Source organism: Thalassophryne amazonica, chromosome 2 (genome assembly GCF_902500255.1).
Source record: "Thalassophryne amazonica chromosome 2, fThaAma1.1, whole genome shotgun sequence".
Taxonomy (NCBI): domain Eukaryota; kingdom Metazoa; phylum Chordata; class Actinopteri; order Batrachoidiformes; family Batrachoididae; genus Thalassophryne; species Thalassophryne amazonica.
Window position 1 is genome coordinate 49789484 of NC_047104.1, and position 23947 is coordinate 49813430.

Below are 23947 nucleotides of genomic sequence, written 5' to 3' on the forward strand. Positions count from 1 at the left end.
TTGTATTGTACATATTGGACGTTGTAAATCTGTGGTGATGAAATAGCTGAAATAGCTGGTCAACCTCTGTAAATGTAACTGATAAACATGATGTAGCAAAAAAGAACAGAAAATAAAAGAAAAGAAAGGAAAAGAAGGCAATGGGCAGAATTACTTTAGTTTCACTGAAATCCACCAACGATAAGGAGTTGCGCTTATAATACTCATAGACAGAAGGACAGACGGGTAATTATTATATAACCCCCGCCCCTGCCAAATTATTAGTTTTCTAGGGTTTGCAAAGTGCTACTGTATCTGTTAATGTGGAACTTTCGAAGCTTATTCAGAGTTTGTGTGTACACACATGCACATGCGGTGCATGAAAATGGGTGAGCATGTGCGTACTAACTTATAGGAATGTTAGCTATTATACTCTGAGTGATTTAATTTCCCCCTTATCTCTTAGGCCAACATTTATTTATAATAGATTTCTTACCTTGCAAGTGTCCAGTCGATGTTGTGCGATAGTCGAAACTTTTTCCACTACTGTGCGGAGTCGGGACTGTGTGGCGTGAGAGATGAATGTCACCGCCTCCATGGGGACCTCCGTGACTCCAAATTTTTTAGCTGTGAGGGATGCAAACACATTCAGTCAGGGATGAGTGAACAGGATTGCGCTAAATAGAATGTGATCATTCCAAGTGCAATTAATTGCCCCGATTATAAATTCTTTCATGTTCTCTAAGATTTCACTTTCTTGTCAAGCATGGATTACTACATAGGTTTTATTTTCTTTACACCGGCTAGAATTTCCAAAAGACTGTTTGCGTCCAGTGATGATGTGTGGGAATTACAATGCTGAGGTAAGCAAAGTGTTACATGAGTAGGATAAGTGCATCCTCAAATCGAGTTTACTGTGAAATGTACATTTTCATACTTTGTAGTAAATATATGCCTTATTATCCAGACTATAAGTCGTGGAAGCAAGTAAACCACCCAGGCAAACAAGCATAATGTGGTGGTCCCCTTTGCCTTTTCCAACACCTGGGGTCGTCAACACAGAGGCAACTGTGTGCTGGACCATTCCCAGAGAAATGCCACATGACCGTAATTTGTAGTTGACATTCCCTCATAATGTAAGTGATATATGCAATTTGATTCGCCACAAGTAACAGTTTGTTTAACACAAAGTACTTTCAGCTGGTTCGAAGTATCCACCAAGCACCAAAGACCTAGTACCAAAAAAAGAAAACAAACAAACAAACAAAAATGTGTGGCCTTGGTACCTGGACTTTTGATGGATGGACTCAAACAATGTAGACAAAGGGAAAAAGGTCAACAAGTGAGCCAAATTTAGAATCTCCTAATTTTTTGGTCTCGTTTCAGTGAACAGAGACAGAAGTTATCGAAGGCACATTTGTTGGTGCAGATAATTAGGGACTATGCAAATTAGGTCACTTGCTTAGATTCCTAATTCTAAAGGTGCTCACACTGAAAAAAACAAATCATATCCAGTACTAGAAAGGAAGAGGTGGTCAGAGGCCACAGCACCCTGAAATTAAAGGTGACAGAAAAATATGAATAATAAAGAAAAGCACACACACTCAACAATGAAGCAAACAAAATATAACAGCTTCCGAGTACCAGACCATCCAGCAGCACACAACAAAATAAATGATCTGCACAAACATAAAATAAAAACAGACAACAACCCACGTTCCACAGCCCCACTTACACAAACACGGACATTTACAATATATGCGCACGCACACACACACACAGAGTCTGGATTAATGTGTGCAATTAAATCCAAAAAACTAGGACTCATCACACAGAAACGCTAAATTGTTTCTGTCTTAGTGCAAAGACGACAGCGACTTTACTAGCTAAGCTCCTTCAAGTGTGTTAACGACATTGACCATCTCTTCGTAGAAAGAGGATAATATAGTTTCCTTGGAGCCAAACTCATCTGAAGTCATAACAAAAGGGATGAGGACAGACTTTGGGAAGACTTGCTATCTATTTCCAACTTTCTTTTAAATTATTCCATTAACACAGTTTTCTCTCTGGCGCCCTTTTAAGTAAACCACACCAATTATTTAAATCAGCTGAACAATACACATACGACTTACCAGATTGTGCTTTGTAATGGATGTAGGGAGCCCTGATAGCTCAACAATTACAGTGGCAATACATGCAGAAATATCAAAAGGTGAAAGAAAAACACAAATAGGCTCATGTTTCAAAGAAAAAAAAATGAGGGGAGGTGGGGATTCATTCAGATATATTAATATTTCAGAGAACGTCTTAAAAGCCAAAGAAGGCAAAAACAGTCCATTTACAACTCATTACAGTTAACCTAGAAAAACATCGAAATGAAGTAGCTACAAAAGTCTAATTAATTAGAAAGCTTCAATAATTTGTTTAATTTTGACTAGAAAAACATTAAATACAGAATACTGTATCTTAAACTGTCGTGAGTTTAAATAAAATTGCTTGTTCTTGAATTTGAGTAGTTACTTTTGTCAAACTTTCAATGGGAATTAAATTCTTAATTTCGACTAAATTCCTGCGCTAAATGACTCACATACACACACACATACATACAGCTGGGATTCAGATGGTCATATAAGCACAAAATCATCACTAGTCAAACCTCAGATTTTGGAGGAGCAATGTGGGTGCCGTCCTTGTTGGGGAATGGTGGACCAGCTCTTTGCTCTTGCAAGGACATTAGAAGGGTTTTGGGAGTATGACCCAACCCATCTACATGTGTTTTGTCGACCTGGAAAACACATCCAACCTGGTGCAACACACGATCAGGTCCCTGTACAATCAAAGCAGGAGACGTGTCTGCATTTTTGGCTTTGACTTGTTCCCTGTGGGTGTTGCCCCTTGTCACAGTACCGTTTGTGATGTTCATGGACGGGATTTCAACGTGCAGTTAGGGGCTGGAGTTTGTTCAGTTGGGTGACCTCAGAGTTGCATATCTGCTTTTTGGGGATGATGTGGTTCTGTTGGCTTAGTGACTTCTGATATGCACTGAGCAGGTTTGAGGCCAAGTGTGAAGCAACTGGGATGAGAATCAGAACCTTCAGGGCCCCTTCACACATAACATGATTGAAGCCGACTAGCGCATAAAGGAGGAATTGCATGCCATTCGTGAAAAATCTGAGCCACTTCTAATGCCTCGTACACCTGTCACTATAACCATTCGCGAACACGAGTGGCCGAAAGACAGAGAGTGCCCTGAGTGTGCCCATTTGATCCCTCTCACGGCAGGTGTCAGCCAAATCCCAGGTGATACACACAAACGTCCAATACCACTCTCAGAAAACTTAGAAAATGTGATGCCATTTGTGCAGTCAGCATGAAAATAGTGAGATGACAGCCACTTTCAAGCTGGCTGTGAAATTTGTCTAAGTGCCCCCACGAGTGTGGCGTTGCAAAGCAACACACATGTGGCATGCCAGTGTGTCGGCTCCCCCTACAACACATGTGGCAGGCGTGTGTTTCGCCCTCCTCCCACCTCCAAAACACATGTGCTGTGCATGTTTCTCACACGCCCCTGCTCCCCCTCACAACACATGTGGCGGTGCGTGTGTCCCCCCTCCACCCGCAACACATGTGCTGTGCAGGGGAGGGGGGGAGCACACTTGCATGAAATGCTGATATGTATGTACAGATGGGGACTGGCCAGCCATGTCTGAGCACACACAGCACGGTGACGTGCCTCTCAGACTCACTGACAGCTACAAATGACGGCTCAGTGCACACGACGTGTCACATTAAAAACACAGAGACCACAGCCAGGACAGGTATATAAATAAGTACTACAATAAGTACATATACAATTACATGCCAAATAAGTAAGGATTAAACAACGAGAAGCCATGCTGGAGGGATTATTTCTCAAAGCTGTATTGGGAACCTGTCTGAATCCTCCAAGAAGAGTTAGAGGACACGGCCAAGGATAGGGAAGTCTGGCTTGAGCTGCTTGGTCTACTGCCATTGAGTCCCTGACCCGGAAAAGCAACAGAAAATGAATGAATATAAGCACAAAATCAGTCTTAAATTATCTTAAAAATATGTTTTACTCAAAAGAACCAACATTGTGATTGTGTTAAAATTTGCTGCACTTTGATGTAACTTCTCTCTTGGAATTGAATTATGTGAAGTTGCCCCAAGTAGACACAGTAAAAAAATAGACAGACAAAATACACAACTAAAAGTAACTGTGAACTGAAACCAGCCATTAAATGAAAAAAGTAAAAGGCCCATTGAAAAACCTCACTTATCTGCTGTACTGCTTCACCTCAGCAAGGTTGACATTATTATTATTATATTTGCACCACAGCACACCCACGTCTAATAAACATTATAAAGCCAACATTTCTGCATCCAGCACCTGTCTTTGCACTGGTGTTTTCTGCTGCTTAAATAGCAACATGTGCTTGGACATACCCCAAAAAAGATTTGCCCCCACAGCCCACCTTTTTTTTTTTTTTTTTTTTTGCATTTGCCGTCAAGATAGGGCCCAAAGACACACACACTCTGCATTAATCATCTCAACTCTCATGGTCAGTCGCTGGATCACCAATGAATGCTCCAGAGTCCACCTCTGAAAGGTTCTCAAACCAGATCTGGGTAACTTCCAATGCAAAGGTTCATTATCAAAGTCAAGACTGACTCACCAAACCCTCACTCAATTGTAAGCAAAATCTCAACCTACCTTCTTGTATCAACAAAGCCTGTGACAAAAAGATCAAAACGCGAATTCCACATTGGTCATCCGAAACCATAATTTCTATAACGAGTGAGACAATCCTCTTCAGGACGTTGACAGACTCTCTTCACAGCAGTCTGAGCATCTCCTTAGGACACCTTCAGAGCTGGTGTAAATCTGTAAATTCCCCGAGTCCCCATTTGTAAAATATGGTACATAAAATAATTTGTGATGGAAAAGTAAAATCCTGAAATCTTCACAACATTCAATGCTTGGCAACCATCAGGTCCAAAAATAAAAACATCCAGAACAGTATTTGTGAGATGTCTCAGTTTCCATTTTTTTTCTTGTTCTTTTTTGTTTATCCATTACACACAGTGAGCATTGTTACATATTCCAAGCATTTTAAGCATTGACTTAGTTTTATAAATATATTTGACTTGACCTGCCTACAGGAACTGGATTTGAGACAGATTACAACAAGAAAAAAAAAAAGTTGGCAAAGCCAAAAAAGTTCTGTGGGGGCAGGAAAGAGCAAGTATGAAAAATGAGAAATAAACTGTTTAGGGATGTGAGGCACTTGTGGTTTGTAAGACACAGACAATACAGAAATAGAGGATGAGGCATTAATGCAGCTGTTGGTGAAAGATCATGAACAGCTGCATTTAAAGGTGTTTGCCATAGAAATTCCATTGTTGAAGACCAGGGGCTTCATGTACAAAGACTTGCATGGATTTCCTACTGAAACATGGGGTACACCAAAACCCAGAAACTGCAGTAAGCACAAAAAGTATTCAAATGCATCAAAGTGTGTATAAGCAGGGATCCAAGCATGTCCCGTTTTTGACATCCCAATCAATGTGGAATTGCGCGCACATGCACAAGCACCGAGCTCCTCCCTTTCCACACCCCTATTTAAATATGCAAATTCATGTAAATAGGCCCTGGGAGCTGGGAATCGCTGCTCCATCAGATCAGTCAACATGAACACAGAAAAAAATTATACTGAGTGTGAGCCACAGATGACTGGAAATGACATGGAGAGATGCAGGGATAGTTTATTTGGTATCCTTGCAAATGGAATAAACATGAAATGGGAAAAATGTTAGTGGGAACATGTGCGTGTGAGGCTGCTGTGAGCTCCGAGCAGCGCGCACACACACACACACACACACACACACACACACACACACACACACACACACACACACACACACACACACACACACACACACACACACACACACACACACACACAGAAGTTAAAATAAATTAGGTGTGCTGGCTGACAGTTTGTGACATTCACAACTTTAAGGACAAATACTGACCACAGGGAGACAATTGGGGGCCTGATAAGAATCTGCAGCTCTAGTTTCACCATCAAGAAAAGGAAAACACATTAATAATAAAAACAAAAACATATATGAATGCACACATGCCCAAATGTGCCCGCGCTGGTTTTCGATCAGAACAATTACACGAAAACAGTTTACCCACACAGCCATCCATTACGCACCGTGCCAGTCCCTAGCCTGTTCCCAACCCAACCCAGTGCATTTACGCATCACATATGATTTGACCACTGATGGAATGAAATTGTTTCCAGTTAACATAAGCAAATTCATCATGTGATGGCGCGTTTATAGCAATATGTGTGCAGTCAATAGTTCCGCTTACATTAGGTAAACCGGCTCTCGCTGCAAATTATGCTTTAGAATAGACTAGAATAGAAGCTTTCTTGTCATTGCACATATATACATACATACATACATACAAACAATGAAACTTGTCCTCTGCATTTAACCCATCATAATTACAGTTAGACACAATCCAACCACTAGGAGCAGTGGGCAGCCACAGTCTGGCGCCTGAGGATCAACTCCAGATGTAGACGCTGCCTTGGTCAGGGACAGAGAAACAAGCAGGCCCTAAATATTAAGGGTGTAACGATACATGTATTTGTATTGAACCATTTCAGTACAGGACGTTCGGTTCGGTACAGGGCTGTGCACGAGTGAGTTCACGTTGCGTGTTTACCGTAATTTCTGGACTATAGAGCCCACCTGAATATTAGCCGCACCCACCAATTTTAAAAAGAAAAAACAAATTGTACATAAATCCCCACTTGTCTATAAGCTGCGGGTCTCCATGTTGTAACATGAAATATTTACACAGAAAGATGTTAGACAGAAAGATTTTTAAACTTTGAATTAAATATGTACTGTAATTGCTTTTTTCCTTGAAGTGTTACACGTAAATATTGACGCGCACGCCATCCAGTGCACGTGCACGGTGTCCCTGCTCCACACTGAGAATTGAGTAATTTTATAACTTTTTCTTGAGATTTCATCACGTGTGCAGCCAGGATCACATGGAGGCTGTGGTAAATGAGACGTTATTGAGCCGCTGTGACTTTTTTGACTTGTTGCACCAAGACAGAGAACTGGAGAGGGCGGGGAAGGCTCAGCTCCGCTACCTGATCTGACGACTCAAAGTGACGCAGAGCGACTTTTCTTCACTAAAACGCACAGGTAAGACCTTATAGTTACACTGTGTGTGTGTGTGTGTGTGTGTGTGTGTGTGTGTGAGAGAGAGAGAGAGAGAGAGAGAGAGAGCGAGAGAGAGAGAGAGAGAGAGAGAGAGAGAATTCACACCGCATGAGGAGCACAGCTTTCAGGAAATCAATTGACAGCACCAATTGACATATTTGTTGTTTATTTGAGAACATTTTATTTAAACCCCTACCACCCGCCTAATTTTGGCTTGTCAGTGTCTCACAAATAAAAAGTGAACTTTCCCATCGATGGGATATACAGGCTTAAAGGTGGTTTTAACTTATTTCCAGGCAGCACTTTGCAATTATTTTATTTTCCTGTTTGTATAATGTTACAATAAATTGTTGGTTTAAACAACAAGCTAATTTAGGTTTTGCATTTTGTTCCCATACTGAACAAATTGAAAAATTTTCTGAAGGGGGGATGCCGCTTGATCCTCCTACAATACTTGCTCCTGCAATGCTCGTCGCTTGGCTATGCCCTGCTAAGCTCCCCCCTATGTTGTGAAAAAATACTGGTAAGAACCCTGACACTATATTATAAAATCAAACTGCAATACTTGTACAATAGCATTTTTCACGCATCACAATACATAGCATATTGGGAGACAAGTGTAATGTCCAAGCCCTGCCCAACACCCATACTATGCAAGCATAAAGGAAACCATGCTCATCTGTGCACCCATGGGCGTGTTAGTTTTAAAACGAGTTCTAGTTGGGTGCAGTGCCCGTACATTGCTATCTTGGCAGCAGATAGTAGGTGCACCATTAGACCAGCCAAGTTCAGGTCTAAAGGCAAGTGCAGTGTTTAAGCTATTTATGTGGCCCCATAGTCAGATATGGCTTCCATAGGAGGGCTTCCAATCCATGAACCCTGTATTTGTACACACAGAGACGCACATTAGTGCATGATGGTACCACAAAACTTAATGGAAAAAACAAAACAAAAAAAACAAAATGCACATGAAGTTTTTTTTTTACTTCAAAAACCCTCATTTGTTGTATTTGACTTAATCTATTTTCTTTCTCCCTAAGGTAGCTAGCAGAGCAGCACCAAGATGGGCCTGGCCAAAGAGTTCACTTGCAGCAACAATGGTGGCTCTGTCTGCACTTAGTGGGATATGGCATAAATCAAGTGATCGGACCAGAAGGTGTAGCAGACGAAAGACACCTTGACACTTCCATGACTTTAATCCTCACACTGCCGCGCAATTTGTCGTGCCTATGCGAATCTCCTTGTCCCGCTTTGTACCAATGGACACCACGCTATATAAAATAATTATTTTGTAGAGGATGATGCAATTGATCTCGGACGTTGGCTGATGCAACCATTTTGCATTGCTCCTAGAATCACAGATAAATTATTTACAGCTGCAGCTTCTCTCATGTGCTTCATGAGGTGGCAAATGCATTTGGAATTGTCTCAAAGGTAATTATTTGTAATATTTCCATTATAATGGCTTACTAAACCAGTTGCATTTTCATTCCTTCTTATGAGTTAGATAATGTATCTGTAAAATTATGTTTATTACAGATGTAACATCTCATCATAATTGTTCAGATGCGCTGCACCAATAAGACGCACTGACTCTCAGTGACACACAGTGTTTTTGAATAGATTGTGCTATATTCAAATCAAGTTGACAAAATTAATGTGTGCCAGAGATTTTGAACATTTCAAAGTTTTCTTTGCACACTTGCATGCAGCCATGCATTGCTCACGCACAGTTTACAACAAGTTTACTCTCTGGCATGCCAGATTGCGTACCAGTGCAAGGATCAAATTCGTGCAAGTGTCAAGGTAGCTAAAGTCGCTCAAATACTTCACCACCGGGAGCTGTGGTGGATGGCTACTGCTCCTTTAAATAATCCTCCACTACTTTGACAGTTTGTGTGCCTTACAGTTTCCTTGCCAGAAAACTACTCAATTCTGTGTTTGCCATCTAAACATCAAGATGTTAGTCTTTGTGCCCTGATCCTGAATTAGCACTCAGAATACACATCCTGTATATCGCAAATCGGAACTGGAAATGCCCCGATTGCACCTGTACTATGTGCTTTGGGCCTTTAGATGATTAGAATTGGATCGGTACAGCTTCTCTCCTCGTGTAACAAAAATGATGTGATAGTTGTATATATGTAACACGTAACAGCAATGTTATCGCAAGATTTTCACAGGTATTAACCATCAATGGGGCGGCATTTGTACCCACAAGTACAAATAGAATATCATACAGCTGTTTTTGTTTCTTGTCTGCTTTTGCTGCCAGCAGTCATCAACAGGCACCAACAATGTGCAAAACTGGCAACAGCCTCGCTGTTAACCTGTGAACAGTTTGTGGTTTATCAACGTTTTTTGAACACTTCTAAAACTCTGGTATAAGCTTGCACTAGTTGTGACTTCAGTGAGCTGTAGATGATGACCTATGACAAGCAACTTGTGCTTATTTATGGTTTACAGACTATATACACAGCAGGCTTTTTGTTGCATCTGTGAGAGGGCTGTAAAGCCCCAAAACACAACCAGACACACTTGGAAGCAACAAATGACAGAGAAGAAATGAGACAAAAAAAAATGCAGCCAATATCCTCTCTTGAAAAAAGAAAAAAAGAAAAAGGGGAAGCAGACCATCTGAGTCAGACAATAGCACTGATAAAATATGCAAAAGGTAGAAAATAAACAGAGGAATTAAACACAATCAACAAAAATATCACCTTTTATTCGGTAACGAAGGAAAACAAAAGGTGACAAGTTCAAGGTTTGGGGGGCAAACAAGAAAAGGAAAGCTTTTACTGGAGAATTCAGCAGCAGAGCAGAGACAAAGTTTGCATCTGTACAGTAAAGAGGAACAGCAGAGCCTTTCTGATTGAGTGGAGCTGGCAGGCAGGAGGGGCCTCCCTCGGACTGCTGTCAGCTGGCAGCGTGGCGTGGGCAATCACTGACACAACCACACTGCATAAATGCCACTTCCCCCAGCAGGGGGTGCCCTAGCCTCCTGCCCTGCACCACGCTGCGCACCCACCCCTAAGGAAAGATTTATATTTTTAAACAAGGCTTCCACCCCAAGGTGACAGGATTAACAACCACGCCAAGAGTCCACATAACAAAAGCACAACCTCCAGGCATGTGTGCTGTATCATAGATATTTTAATTGAGATAAAAGACGATGAAGGCGCTAGACTCTCCATCACGTGGAATTACACTGTGTGTTTATTGATCGGATGCAGAGGACAAAGACACTCAACACTGTTTTAGTTGGAGAAATAGCACTCAAACTGTTTTACAGGTTTCACAGGGCAAGAAAAGCAAGCATGTTTCACAGAGGAAAATTAACTTCCAACAGCACAAAAAAAAGTGTAATGAAGACACCATCACTCTCTCACTCACACGTGATACTGCAAAAATAAAAATCAACCAAGACCTCTCTGACTTCATCCATTAGAACATGCATTCCCATTTTCTATCAGGGTGTCATAAACACCTAAAAAGGGAGAAAGAATCAAAATCTCGCTGCCAAGTCTCATTCCTCTAAACTCCGTTCCTTTAGTCCAGAGGACAATCTGACAGACAGCCTTCAAAAGACAAGCCCATAAAGTATTTATGTGTGTGCCTGGGGTACAGTGAGTTCAGACAGCCACTGAAGAATTCATTAAAGGAGGTGAAAGAATGATTAAGTGCATCAACTTTAAACTGCGGCCAAACAAGGAACGGCTCAGCCTGAACCACTGAACGAAAGAATATTGAAACCGTCTCTAGTGATGACACAATAATAACAGAAACAACATGTTCCACAACATAAAAGACAACCCAATGCGATTTCATCACTACTAGTTTTTGTAAAGGAGGATGGTGGGTGATGGGAGATACCACTCGCCTTTTATTAGTGCAGTTGCGGTCAAAGAAAACGGCTATGAACACTCTTATTTCATTCTCTAACAGCATAAGAAAATATCTAAGAACTTAATGATTTACTGTATTCACAGGGCGTCATGGTGGGCGGCGCACACCTGTCTCACCTGTTTCTAAAATTCGCCGGTGGAGTAGACCCGGATGGAGAAATGCCTCGTCTTTACATGAGCGGATCTGCGTTCCCACCAGCTCCGAATTGGTGGCAAGTATTCTTGCGCTCTCCTCGTTCAGGTTCACACCCGCCATGGAGGCCACGTCGTTGATGTCATCGTCATCCCTGAAACACGTGATGGCAGGCAAGCAAAATGAAAATGCATACATACAGTAAGATCCATCAGTAGTTTGACATAGTTTTTGTAACTGTGCCTCTATACACCACCACAACGGAGCTAAAATGAAACAATCGAGATGTGCTTGTAGTGGCGACACCCAGCATTAATTCTCGGGGTTTAACAAAAATATCACATTAACCATTTTGTAATTTAAGGCCATTTTTTTATATATACACAGTCCCGACACTGTCAGAGCCCATAAGAAATTGGACAAACTAAATATAAGGATTAATGTTAACTAGCGCAATCCCCAGGGAAAAAGCCACACTAATCAAGCCAAACTTCCTGAAAATAAAAATCTTTAAAATATATATTTTACTAAATTTCTTAAAATAATGAAGTATATAAAATATCAAAAATAACAAAAGCTTATTATTCAACTATTTTAGTAGGATTCTTTAGTTATAGTATTTACGAAACATCAGTGAATAAATAAAATATACTTTATCATGATCACGGACAATAATAAATTTGGTTCTAATCAGTTGAATCATTAGTCTTTCCTTAAGGCAGTTATTAGGGAAAATACTGAGAAACATGTTCCAAGGTCCTTCTAAATGAAATATATTTAATCCAGTTGCAGGTCATAATTGGGAAATGCTGTTTCTTTATTTCAGCAAAGTTACTAACTTTATAGAATATGTTGTATAATTGCCTTGGCGCTAGCTTGGTGTTACATGCGATAGCAAGGCACGGACATCGTATGTAACGTGAGCATGAGCTGAGTGCCTCCGTGGTTGAGGACCTGAGTGAGGGCAGCACCTGAAAGCTGATTCACAGTGGATTTAATTGTTCATGTGTCTGGAAAATTTGCTAGTGTCACATAATGGATGTCATATAATGCGGTGCTAACAGGCTAGCATTAGCATGAGCCAAGTGCCTCCATTGCGAGCAACAGGATTTATAACGTACATTTAAAACACACACACACACACAAAAAAAAAACCCTCAGAATTCTGCTCAGAATCTTACAATTTTACATGTTGCCTGAAAAAATGACAATCTATGTGTGGTTTTGAGTTTTTTACTGGACAAACTAACGACTAATTGATATACAACCCCAATTCCAATGAAGTTGGGACGTTGTCTAAAATGTAAATGAAAACAGAATACAATGATTTGCAAATCCTCTTCAACCCATATTCAATTGAATACACCACAAAGACAAGATATTTAATGTTCAAACTGATAAACTTTATTGTTTTTGTGAAAATATTTGCTCATTTTGAAATAGATGCCTGCAACACATTTAAAAAAAGTTGGGACAGGGCAAAGTTGATGAATGCTCAAAGAACATCTAACTGGAAACAAGTGAGTGTCATGATTGGGTATAAAAGGAGCATCCTCAAAAGGCTCAGCCGTTCACAAGCAAAGATGGGGTGGGGATCACCACTTTGTGAACAACTGCGTGGAAAAAAAAATAGTCCAACAGTTTAAGAACAATATTTCTCAACATTCAGTTGCAAGGAATTTAGGGATTCCATCATCTACAATCCATAATATAATCAGAAGATTCAGAGAATCTGGAGAACTTTCTACACATAAGCGGCAAGGCCAAAAACCAACACTGAATGCCCGTGATCTTCGATCCCTCAGATGCACTGCATTAAAAACCGACATCATTGTGTAAAGGATCTTACCACGTGGGCTCAGGAACACTTCAGAAAACCATTAGTTAACACAGTTCGTCGCTACATCTACAAGTGCAAGTTAAAACTCTACCAAAGCGAAAGCCATACATCAACAACATCCAGAAACGCTGCCGCCTTCTCTGGGCCTGAGCTCATTTGAAATGGACAGACGCAAAATGGAAAAATGTGCTGTGGTCTGATGAATCCAAATTTCAAATTGTTTTTAGAAATCATGGACGTTGTGTCCTCCAGACAAAATAGGAAAAAAAAAACATCCAGATTGTTACCAGCACAAAGTTCAAAAGCCAGCATCTGTGATGGTATGGGGGTGTGTTAGTGCCCATGTCATGGGCAACTTACACATCTGTGATGGCACCATCAATGCAATGCTGAAAGGTACATCCAGGTTTTGGAGCAACACATGCTGCCATACAAGCAATGTCTTTTTCAGGGACGTCCCTGCTTATTTCAGCAAGACAATGCCAAGCCACATTCTGCAGGTGTTACAACAGCATGGTTTCGTAGTAAAACAGTGCAGGTACTAGACTGACCTGCCTGCAGTCCAGACCTGTCGCCCATTGAAAATGCGTGGCGCATTATGAAGCGCAAAATACGACAACAGAGACCCCAGACTGTTGAACAACTGAGGTTGTACATCAGGCAAGAATGGAAAAGAATTCCACTTATAAAGCTTCAACAATTAGTGTCCTCAGTTCCCAAACGCTTATTGAGTGTTGTTAGAAGGAAAGGTGATGTAACACAGTGGGAAATATACCACTGTCCCATAAACGTCTTCATAAACGCCCACCGCTCATATACATACATACATACATACATAGATACAAGGTCTGTTAGAAAAGTACCCAACCTTTTTTTTCTTTTGCAAAAACCTGATCAATTTGAATCAAGCGTGCTTGCATGAGCCAACCTTGAACCTTCGTGCGCATGCGTGAATTTTTTTACGCCTGTCGATTGCGTCATTTGCTGGCAAGCAGCATTTGTGTGAGGTCGTGTGTTGTGCTCTCAGTGGTTTTTCATTGCAAGGAAAAAGACAGAACGACTGGAGCAGCGCGACTGCATCAAATTTTGCCAGAAACTGGGTGACAGCCAGGTGGAAACCATTCGGAAGATTCAGACGGCTTTCAGTGACGATGGTTTGGGCATCACACAGATTAAGGAGTGGTACAACCGGTTTAAAGACATCTGCACAACGGTGGAGAGCGAGCCACGCTCCGGTCGGCCATCAACATGCTGAAATGACCAGGTCATTTCCAAAGTGAACGCTGTGGTGATGCGGGACCATCGTGTGACTATCCAAGAAATTGCGGAAGAGGTGGACATCAGCTCTTTTTCGGCACGTTCCACTGTGACAGAAGATTTGGCCATGAAAAGAGTGGCGGTGAAATTCGTGCCGAAGCTGCTGACGGTGGAGCAAAAGCACCTTCATGTTGAAGTCTCACAGGACATGCTGGACTCCGAAAAATGATGCCCACCTCTTCCACAATTTCTCAGATAGTCACATGACTGAAGAGCCACCGAAAGCCGTCTGAATCTTCCAAATGGTTTCCACCTGGCTGTTGCCCAGTTTCTGGCAAAATTTGATTCAGGAGTGCTTCAAACATTCGTGAGCTGCAGCTTAGCATGGTGGACGAAGAGCTAATTCAGCCAGCACTGTCTTTGCTGAAGGCAAATGTTTGAGCGCATTTTGGATTTTATTATTTGCTGCGTAAGAAGGAGGTTGACATGACTTATGCAGTGTGCAAAATCTGCAAAATGTACTTCAGAAACACTTTAAATCCGCAAGCCCACATGCGACGCCATCACTTGGAGCTAAAAGAAGTGGAGCAGCGTTCTCTGCCGACTACTGACCAGCGCACACTCCATCACTTCGCTAAACTGCCAGCCAACTCTGAACGAGCAAAGCAGATAATTGAATTTACATCTTTAGAATCACTTGATTAACCTTGTAACGCTGCATTTTCTTAAACATAAACATTTTTTAAGTAATATAACTATTTCTCAGAGCTCTTTCAATCGAAAATCGATTCTGAATCGAACTGTCACCCCAAGAATCGGAATCGAATTGAATCGCGAGTTGTTGTAAGATTCACATCCCTATTACCTAGAAGCCAAGAGCGAGTGATAGAAGCAACAAAAAGGGAACTGGACTTTAACAAGATTCGATAAGCTGTGCAGCAACATCATACTTTCAAAATATTACATACTAACAATGTGATGTAGCTTACTGCCCAAGCAACAAGGTTGCTTTACATTACAAAAGGTTATCTGGTGTCAAAAGATATAGATGAAACAGATTTATCATCTATACTGAGCTTTGAAATGTAAGCGTACGTTTGCATGCAGGTGCTTACTCAGTTTATTCCATACAATTATGAATGTATACCCCTTGGAAACGCATGTTAGTGATCCTGTTGCATGAATGAACATTTTCTCAGATGAAACTCTACATGATGTTTTGTGTATCAAGCCACACTGTGGGTACAACTGCACAAAATTCCTATTTAAGGAGTCATTTGTGTCGGCAGTCTGTACGGCAGGGAGATGAAGAGTGTTTGGATGGGGCTAAGCTGAATAACGCTCCTGAGGACTGAGCCCGAGTTGTGACAGATCTGGTTTTATACTAGCATAAAAAACTCTACTTACAGATCCAGGTACCACATTTAATATATCATGGACTTATTTCTCACAAAATGTGAACTTCTAATTGCGTATATTCCATTAAATAAAAGAGTGAGAACTGAATACAACTTACTGACAATCGACATGGTCGACACAGCCTTTAGGGGCAAAACTAGCATTCTTTTTGGACTTATAAAATTCCTGCATTTGGCAAGTACGGATTCTGATTCTGTCCTGAATTAGTTGAGCAGTGACATGCTGTGCTTACAGGACTGGCCCTGAGCAAGCAGCGGATTTTCTGAGTGGCCTTGTCGGATGGAACAAAGAACCACAGAACACACACAGAATGGCCTCTCGCCACTTACTGGCTCGCCTCAACAGTCATTTACGTTCCTGCCACTGATGTTGGTTACAAAACTGCTGTGTGCATGTGTTTTTGTGCATATGCGTGCTGCAGCACATGCTCAGAGTTCTTTCTGGAGCCTGAATGTGGGTGTACAATGTCAGCCAACCCCACCCTGCTGAGGCCTTTCTGCTTCTTACAACAGCCACAGAACGCCGATATGAAACTTGACGCCACGGCGGGAGGTTGACAAAGACTATTACAGGAGATCCCTAAACAAGACACACCTCTACCTCCCCCCCACACCTCTAGCACTTTATGACTTCATGGACAGAATCTACACACCACCACCATAGATACATGACATTATAGCCTCTACTATCTCCTGGGGCTGTGTGCCTTTCTTCATCACTTCCTCACGGATAACTTGACCTGTCCTGAAAATAAACATGCCATAGGCCTTGTTCACGCAGTTATAAAGAAAAGAACTGCACAATGAGCTCGAAACACAGAAACAGTGATTCATTACCAAAGATTACACAAAACTAAACATTCAAACAATCACTTTTATGTGATACATTATTGACTACACGTGTAAAAAGAAGTAAAGATTTCAACAACCAGGAAAGACAGTTGTGTGAAACAATGATTTTGCCTTACTGAGGTATACTATGATGTCGTACTACTAACAGCTACTTTTTAAAAATTAGATTTAGCTCAATGCAATGGAAAGTGAAGCTACAGTCAGATTAGCGACAAGTGACTATGATATACAGTTGCCGTTAGTCCCTTGATGGGCGCTCCTGGGGCATGACCAGCTCGTGGTTACTGTGCACAATGTTTAAACAGTTTATAAAAGGTGGGGAAGCCAGACCCTGTCACGTTGAACTTTTACTTCATGCCTGACTGCTTAACAGAACCCAAGTTAAATTGAATTATTTCAGTTCAATGTCTGTTACAGTGACATTCCTCTATCACTAGTTGCCATGCTAACATCTGATTTACACGACATCTGTAAGATGTCGTGTAAATCATTCATCTGGTTATAAAAACAGCATTTTTAGACTTAAAAATGCTTCTTCCTCACTAACGTTTACAAAATACAGTAAAAGAAAAATGCAAAACAGATTTATACAGAAATGCAGTTGTTTCATAACATGTTCCACCATCTTGGATTATTTTGTTCAAGCGAGTAACTAAAGTATGTCATGTTGATAGCACACTGCCTTGGCAATCATCATGTCGCATTACTCAGCATTTGAATAAAATAGTCCTCATCTATTTTGGCCCTGCCTAGCTGGCAACATGGTGACCACTTGTCTCTTATCTCTGTAAAGCTGAGCTTACACTGTGCAAGTTTTGGCCCTTTTTCAACCGATTTTTCACTCGTGCAAGAATTTTTTGGATCATGCTGAGCTTCAGTTTAATCGCGCGTCCTAAATCGTGTAGTATACATGGTGTAACGAGCTGAATTTATCATCTCACAACCACCTCCCGATCAGCAATCGTATGGTCGGATGAAAATCAAACCTGTTTGATATTCTGGTCAGCCGTCATGAGGGTATCGCGCTGTTGAAGCAGCGTTACAAGCGTCTCTCGCACTGTGCATGTGCAAACACCGGAGAGAGCATAAACAGCGATCATCTCTTTGGGAGAGCAGCTTCTGTTTCTTTTTTCCCCCATTATTCTTCAACTCTTTAAAGTCGTGTATTTATTTTTGTTTAAACTTTAATGTCTCCCATCAAGAGTTTTTGTAAAAATAATAAATGTAAATAAAGTTTAAGAAAAAAGAAAAAGAAAAAAGCTTCTGTTTACGTTTTGCTTCTGGAAACATAAGTCTGACGTGTGGTTTTTGAACGTACAATGTGAGCAGTCAGATTGCATTAGAGCATCAGGCCGTATAGTTTGAGAACATAAATCGTGCGCTCTGAACTTTTACACCCTGCGGTTTTGTCGCACAGTTTGAGCTGGAGCCAAGTACAATGATTGAAAATATCATACAGTGTCTGCCCAGCTTAAGACAGCATGATGGCTTAGTGGTTAGCACTGTTGTCTCACAGCAAGAATCGTGTTTGATTCCCACCTGTAGCCTGTGTGGAGTTTGCATGTTCTCACTGTGTCTGTGTGGGTTCCCTCTGGGTGTTCCGGCTTCCTCCCACATCCAAAGATATGCAGGTTAGGTGAATTGGAAACTTTATAACTGTCCAGGTCTCCCTTGCAAAAGACATCTCAATCTCAATGGGACTAACCTGGTTAAATAAAGATTAAATGCAATTAAATAAAAGACTCCAACTATGATTGAAAATGAATGGCAGCACGTCGCTTTGCCTCTGTCCCTTGTAGCTAATGTGACTAAGAGGTGATGCAAGCAATTAGTTGGCAACTATTTAACATATAAGCACATGATACATGAGAAGTGAAGTGCTGCTGTTTTGTCAAAGTATAAATAACATGGAAATCAATGAACGTTACGTCCACCAAGGACGTAATAAAATCATTGGTAAGTATTTGTCTGTCTGTTAGCAGGATTACGTCAAAACTACTACACGGATTTTGATGAAATTTTCACCACAGACAGATATTAGTCCATGGAAAGCTCCATTAAATCCAGCTCCGGATCTGAATCACATTTCACTTTATACAGGCATTAAAGTAATACTGTTAGCAGGATTATGTCAGAACTACTGCATGGACTTTGACAAAAACATTCACCACAGATACATATTAGGTCGTGGAAGATTCCATTAAATTTTGGAGGTGATCTGGATCCAGATTCTGAATCAAGTTTCACTTTATATAGGCTTTGAAGGATTACCTCACAACTAGACTGTCCAGAATGATGGCGTTATAACTATGAGTTGCACAACTTGTTTTGAGTCGGGGGGAGGTTCTTTTCAGGGCCCGAATGAAGACGAAGTTGTCCTCACGAGGACCCTATTGTAACTGCACTGTTTATTATTATTATTTATTATTCTTGACACTTTTCAAGCCCCAATTTCACCCCTTTCCCATGCTCAAAAACTCAAACTTTGCAAAGTTGTCAGGCCAGATCCAAAATTCAATATTTTTGGGGTCGCACACATGCTTGCAGCGAAATGGCAAAATGGTGACCTCTACAATTTTTATAAAAACCCTCCCTATTGGGGGTTTTTGTCGTAGCCTCACAAAATTTGGTAAGCATATTTACCATACTGGGATGCACAAAAAAGTCTCTTAATGTTGCGGTGAATCTCGACAGGAAGTCGGCCATTTTGATTTTAAGTTTAGATTTTGAGGTCATTTTGGCCATTTCCACTACTTACATTTGAATAAACTCGTCCTAGGGATTTCATCAAATCATCTTCAAATTTGGGACACATCATCATGACCCCATGCTGATCAAAAGAATTTTTGTAGGTCAAAAGACGTGGCTGCTAGGGTTCGTCAAACTTTGGCGAGCATTTCGGGGGCACGCCATTTCACTTCAAACAGCTGTCACGCACATATATTTTATTGTGGATCCTTCAAACTTACTGGACATGATGAGGGCTCCGCCCTCATCCTCATATGTTAACTTCCCACCTAACTCACAGCGCCCCCCGGGGGTAATAGGAAATGTCCAATTTATATTTTAACAGATACTGATGTCACATAGTTAACCCCATCAACTTAATGCCACTTCTAAAACATGCAGAACAAGTTGGTGAATGCACATGATGATCGCCGTGAAACTACGAGTAAAGGCGTCCGTGTGGCAGCATGCAGAATATCGATCCTTCGCCATGAAATTACGTTCTTTCTTCTGATGGCTTTAATTTTGTCATATCATCATGAAAATTGATACACTGGTCAAGCATGACAACCTCTTACAGGTGATAGGGGCGTTACCTATGGGCGGGACAAAACGCCTCTATAGTGCCCCCTTGCAACTTTCAAAACCCCCTCCCCATAGAGGTTTTTTTTTTTTTTTTTTTTGGAGTAGGGAGATGAAAATTAGTACACATGTGCGACTTGCATATACGTACAAAAATGTCTCTTGCACCATTGGTCTACTCCAGACAGGAAGTCGGCCATTTTGAATTTTCGTGTCATTTTGGCCTGATTTCCACACATTATATCTGAACGAACTCCTCCTAGGGATTTTGTCCAATGCACTTCAAATTTCTTTCAGATCATCCAGAGACTATACTGATCAAAACTTATTTACAGGCTTTTAAGGATTACGTCAAAACTACTTCATGTATTCTCACCAAATTTGCATCACAGATAGACATTAGGGCATGCAAGACTCCACTGAATTTTGGAGGTGACGTGGATCCAGATTAGTGGACGTCAGAAATCTCAGATTGCTCGATTATTTGTCTGTCTGTCTGTTAGCAAGATTACGTCAAATAGATCCACAAATAGATATTACAGCATGGAAGACTCCACTGAATTTTGGAGGTGATCTGGATCAGGATTTTGCTCATATAGGCTTTGAAGGATTACGTCAAAAGTACTTCATGGATTCTCACCAAATTTGCACCACAGATAGATATTAGGGCATGGAAGACTCCATTAAATTTTGTAGGTGACCCAGATCTGGATTGTGGATGAAGATTTCACTTTATATAGCATTTGGAGGATTACATCAAAACTACTTCACGGATTCTCACCAAATTTGCACCACAGATAGATATCAGGACATGGAAGACTGCACTGAAGTTTGGAGGTCATGGAGATCCAGATCGGCAGATGTCAGAAATCTCTGATTGCTCTAGTTATAAATATATTGATACAAAATTATTATGATCTACATGGCATCCAAAATTGGTAGTTGGACAATATGGGATTTTCAATGACCATTTGACCAGAACTGGGTGGCTGATGGATGACAGGCAACAATGTTTGTTTGCTTTTTGGCTTATGATTGAATATAACACGTCTAATATTAACAAATGAGACAAAACAACTGCACTTAAATGAACATTTATTTAACATTTCAACTGTCTGTACTGTTGTGTATGTTCAAGTCTTTCAGTTTTCTGTCAAGTAATGTTACATCCTGCATTGGCATGTTTCCTCACTGTTTTAAAACACCCATTCCAACTGTTTTAAGGCAACAATCTGCATGGAAACTGACAAAGTGGAGTCCAAACATCATCATCTTTTTAGGGGACTAAGGAGTATACATAAAGCTGTGTTGTCAGACTCCTGTCATGACATTTTTTGGGGAGGGGGCTGAAGGTTTATGACTAGATAAATAAGGAACGAGATACATAATGAAATTAATCATGATCTGCAAGCCTCCAAATAAATTACATTATTCTATTGTGCAACATGTAAGAAAAATGTCAGCAATAAATAGAAGAGAGAGGTTATGCAACTACTATCCAATATATAGGCACATAATTCAAGTATCCAAGAACACAGACAATATTACAACAAAAAACCGCATTTCTTTGTCAAGGCTGGTGTGATATTGCAGGCGGTCAAATGAGAGTGTCAAAAACAGGGCTGACATTAAAGGAGGGGAGGAGATTTGAAATGCAAAATATTCCAGACTTCAATGCTGCACTAATAAAACTGAGATGTAATTAGCTTCCACACAAGCAAAACAGAAGCCTCTCAGTTATTGGTTTAGGAAGGCTCTAGGACATGTAGCCAGCAGACACATCAATTCTTATGCATGTCATTTCTTTATCAAACTTACATTTAAGAGAGGGCTTGCCACAGGTGGTGCGGTAATTGTGATGCCATTTAAAGGTTTTGTATGGATAGGTGGATATATGTGGTCACATACAGATCTCCTGACACCTCTAGTCATATGGATTGAAGTCCCTGGAGTGAGGGACACCCATGTTATGCAGTCTTGTTGTGGCATCACTGAAAAATATGGACCACTGTAGAAGTGTTCCTGGGGATTAGTCTTCCACTGATGGAACATAGGATCACAATCTAATTGGATGAGGCACTGGCTATAGCAAAAAAATGCCAAATTATGAAGGGAATATGTTCAGTTATCAGAAGCCAAGAGCTTCACGTTTACCCGAGGCCATCAAACATGGCCACTGGGTACAGCGAAGACATTGCATCCATCAGTCTGTCCATCCATCTGTCTGTGCTCAGCCTCTTACACGGGGTCCCACAGGGTATAATTTTAGGACCCTTGCTTTTCTCCCTGTACATGCTTCCCCTAGGGTCTATCCTTAGAAACATAGTGTCGCTTTTCATTGTTATGCTGATGACATCCAGACACATGTCCCCCTGAGGAAAAGTGATGCCTTTTCTCTCAAACCCTTACTGTCACATCTTGAGGATATTAAGGCCTGGATGACCCTCAACTTCCTAAATTTGAATAAGAAAAGTGATTGTGTTTGGCCCTAGCAGCTCCTGTGTACCATCCCGTGTTGATTTGGGTCCACTGGCAGCTTATGCCAGGAGTACCATTACTAATTTGGGTTTTAAGATGGGCAGTGAAATAGTGCAGTAGTTAGGTCAAGTTTCTTTCACCTCAGGCAGCTTGGTAAAGTGAAGCCTTTTCTCACACATCAGCACTTTGAAACAGTAAGCCATGCCTTCATTACCTCTCCGCTGGATTACTGTAATGCACTTTATTTTGGAGTTAGCCAGTCGTCCCTTGCATGTCTCCAGTTAGTTCAGAATGCTGCTGCTCGTCTGCTAACTGGAGTACGAAAGAGGGAGCACATTACACCTACTTTGGTCTCCTCTCACTGGCAGCCTGTGCACTTTAGGGTCCATTTTAAGATTCTTTTATTTGTTTTTAAATCTTTAAATGGCCTGGCCCCGACCTACCTCTCTGAGCTTCTTCAACCCTACACCCCTGCATGGCGCCTCCAGTCAGCTGATCAGTTGCTTGTTGAGGTACTGAGGTCCAAGTGAACACTCAGAGGGGACTGAGCATTCTCTGTTGCAGCTCCCAAAATTTGGAATGTTCTACCTGTGCACATTAGGTAGACCTGCTCACTATCTGTTTATAAAACCAATCTTAAAACCCACTTTTATTCACTAGCTTTTAACACAGTATGAGACTTCACTCTGTTTTAGTTGTTTTTATTTATTCATTGCTATTTTTATTGTTGTTTGGTTAATTTGTTGTTTTTTTATGACCCCCAAGTACAGCAATTTGTTTCAGCTGGCTGTTTGAAAAGGCTCTATAAATAAAGTTGAGTTGAGTTGAGAATAAGTCCAGGCCTATTACTGCCAGAGACTTCAAATTCACAGGGAATAGAGACAGCTAAACTTAACCTATTTTAAGGAGTATTTTAAGAGGCTAAAAAGTCACATTCTGTTTCATTCTGCTCCTTTTTTTTGGGGGGGGGGGGGGGGTGACAGCCAATCAAGAGTGGCACCGTGACGTCAGTGGCTGGTCTAGCTAGCTGCATACTCAGTTTTGTTTATTTGTAAACATAACCTCTGTGTCACATATTATGTAAAAGCTAGAGAGAAATAAACACTTCTACGCTCAACAAAATATAAACGCAACACTTTTGGTTTTGCTCCCATTTTGTATGAAATGAACTCAAAGATCTAAAACTTTTTCCACATACACAATATCACCATTTCCCTCAAATATTGTTCAGTATCTGGTGTGACCACCATTTGCCTCATGCAGTGCAACACATCTCCTTCGCATAGAGTTGATCAGGTTATCAATTGTGGCCTGTGGAATGTTGGTCCACTCCTCTTCAATGGCTGTGCGAAGTTGCTGGATATTGGCAGGAACTGGTACACGCTGTCGTATACGCCGGTCCAGAGCATCCCAAACATGCTCAATGGGTAACATGTCCGGTGAGTATGCCGGCCATGCAAGAACTGGGACATTTTCAGCTTCCAAGAATTGTGTACAGATC

At 41.0% G+C, this 23947-nt stretch overlaps 1 protein-coding gene across 1 annotated transcript in view; it reads right to left on the minus strand.

The window, feature by feature from the left end:
- The window catches only part of LOC117524179 (transcription initiation factor TFIID subunit 4-like), a 278303-nt gene that overhangs the window by 163734 nt on the left and 90622 nt on the right, over positions 1–23947 (minus strand). Inside the window, exons 11-12 of the mRNA XM_034185935.1 lie at positions 11277–11446; positions 476–606 (exon numbers count right to left, since the gene is read on the minus strand). Coding sequence (XP_034041826.1) covers positions 476–606; positions 11277–11446 — 301 coding nt within the window. The remainder of the gene's footprint in view (positions 1–475; positions 607–11276; positions 11447–23947) is intronic.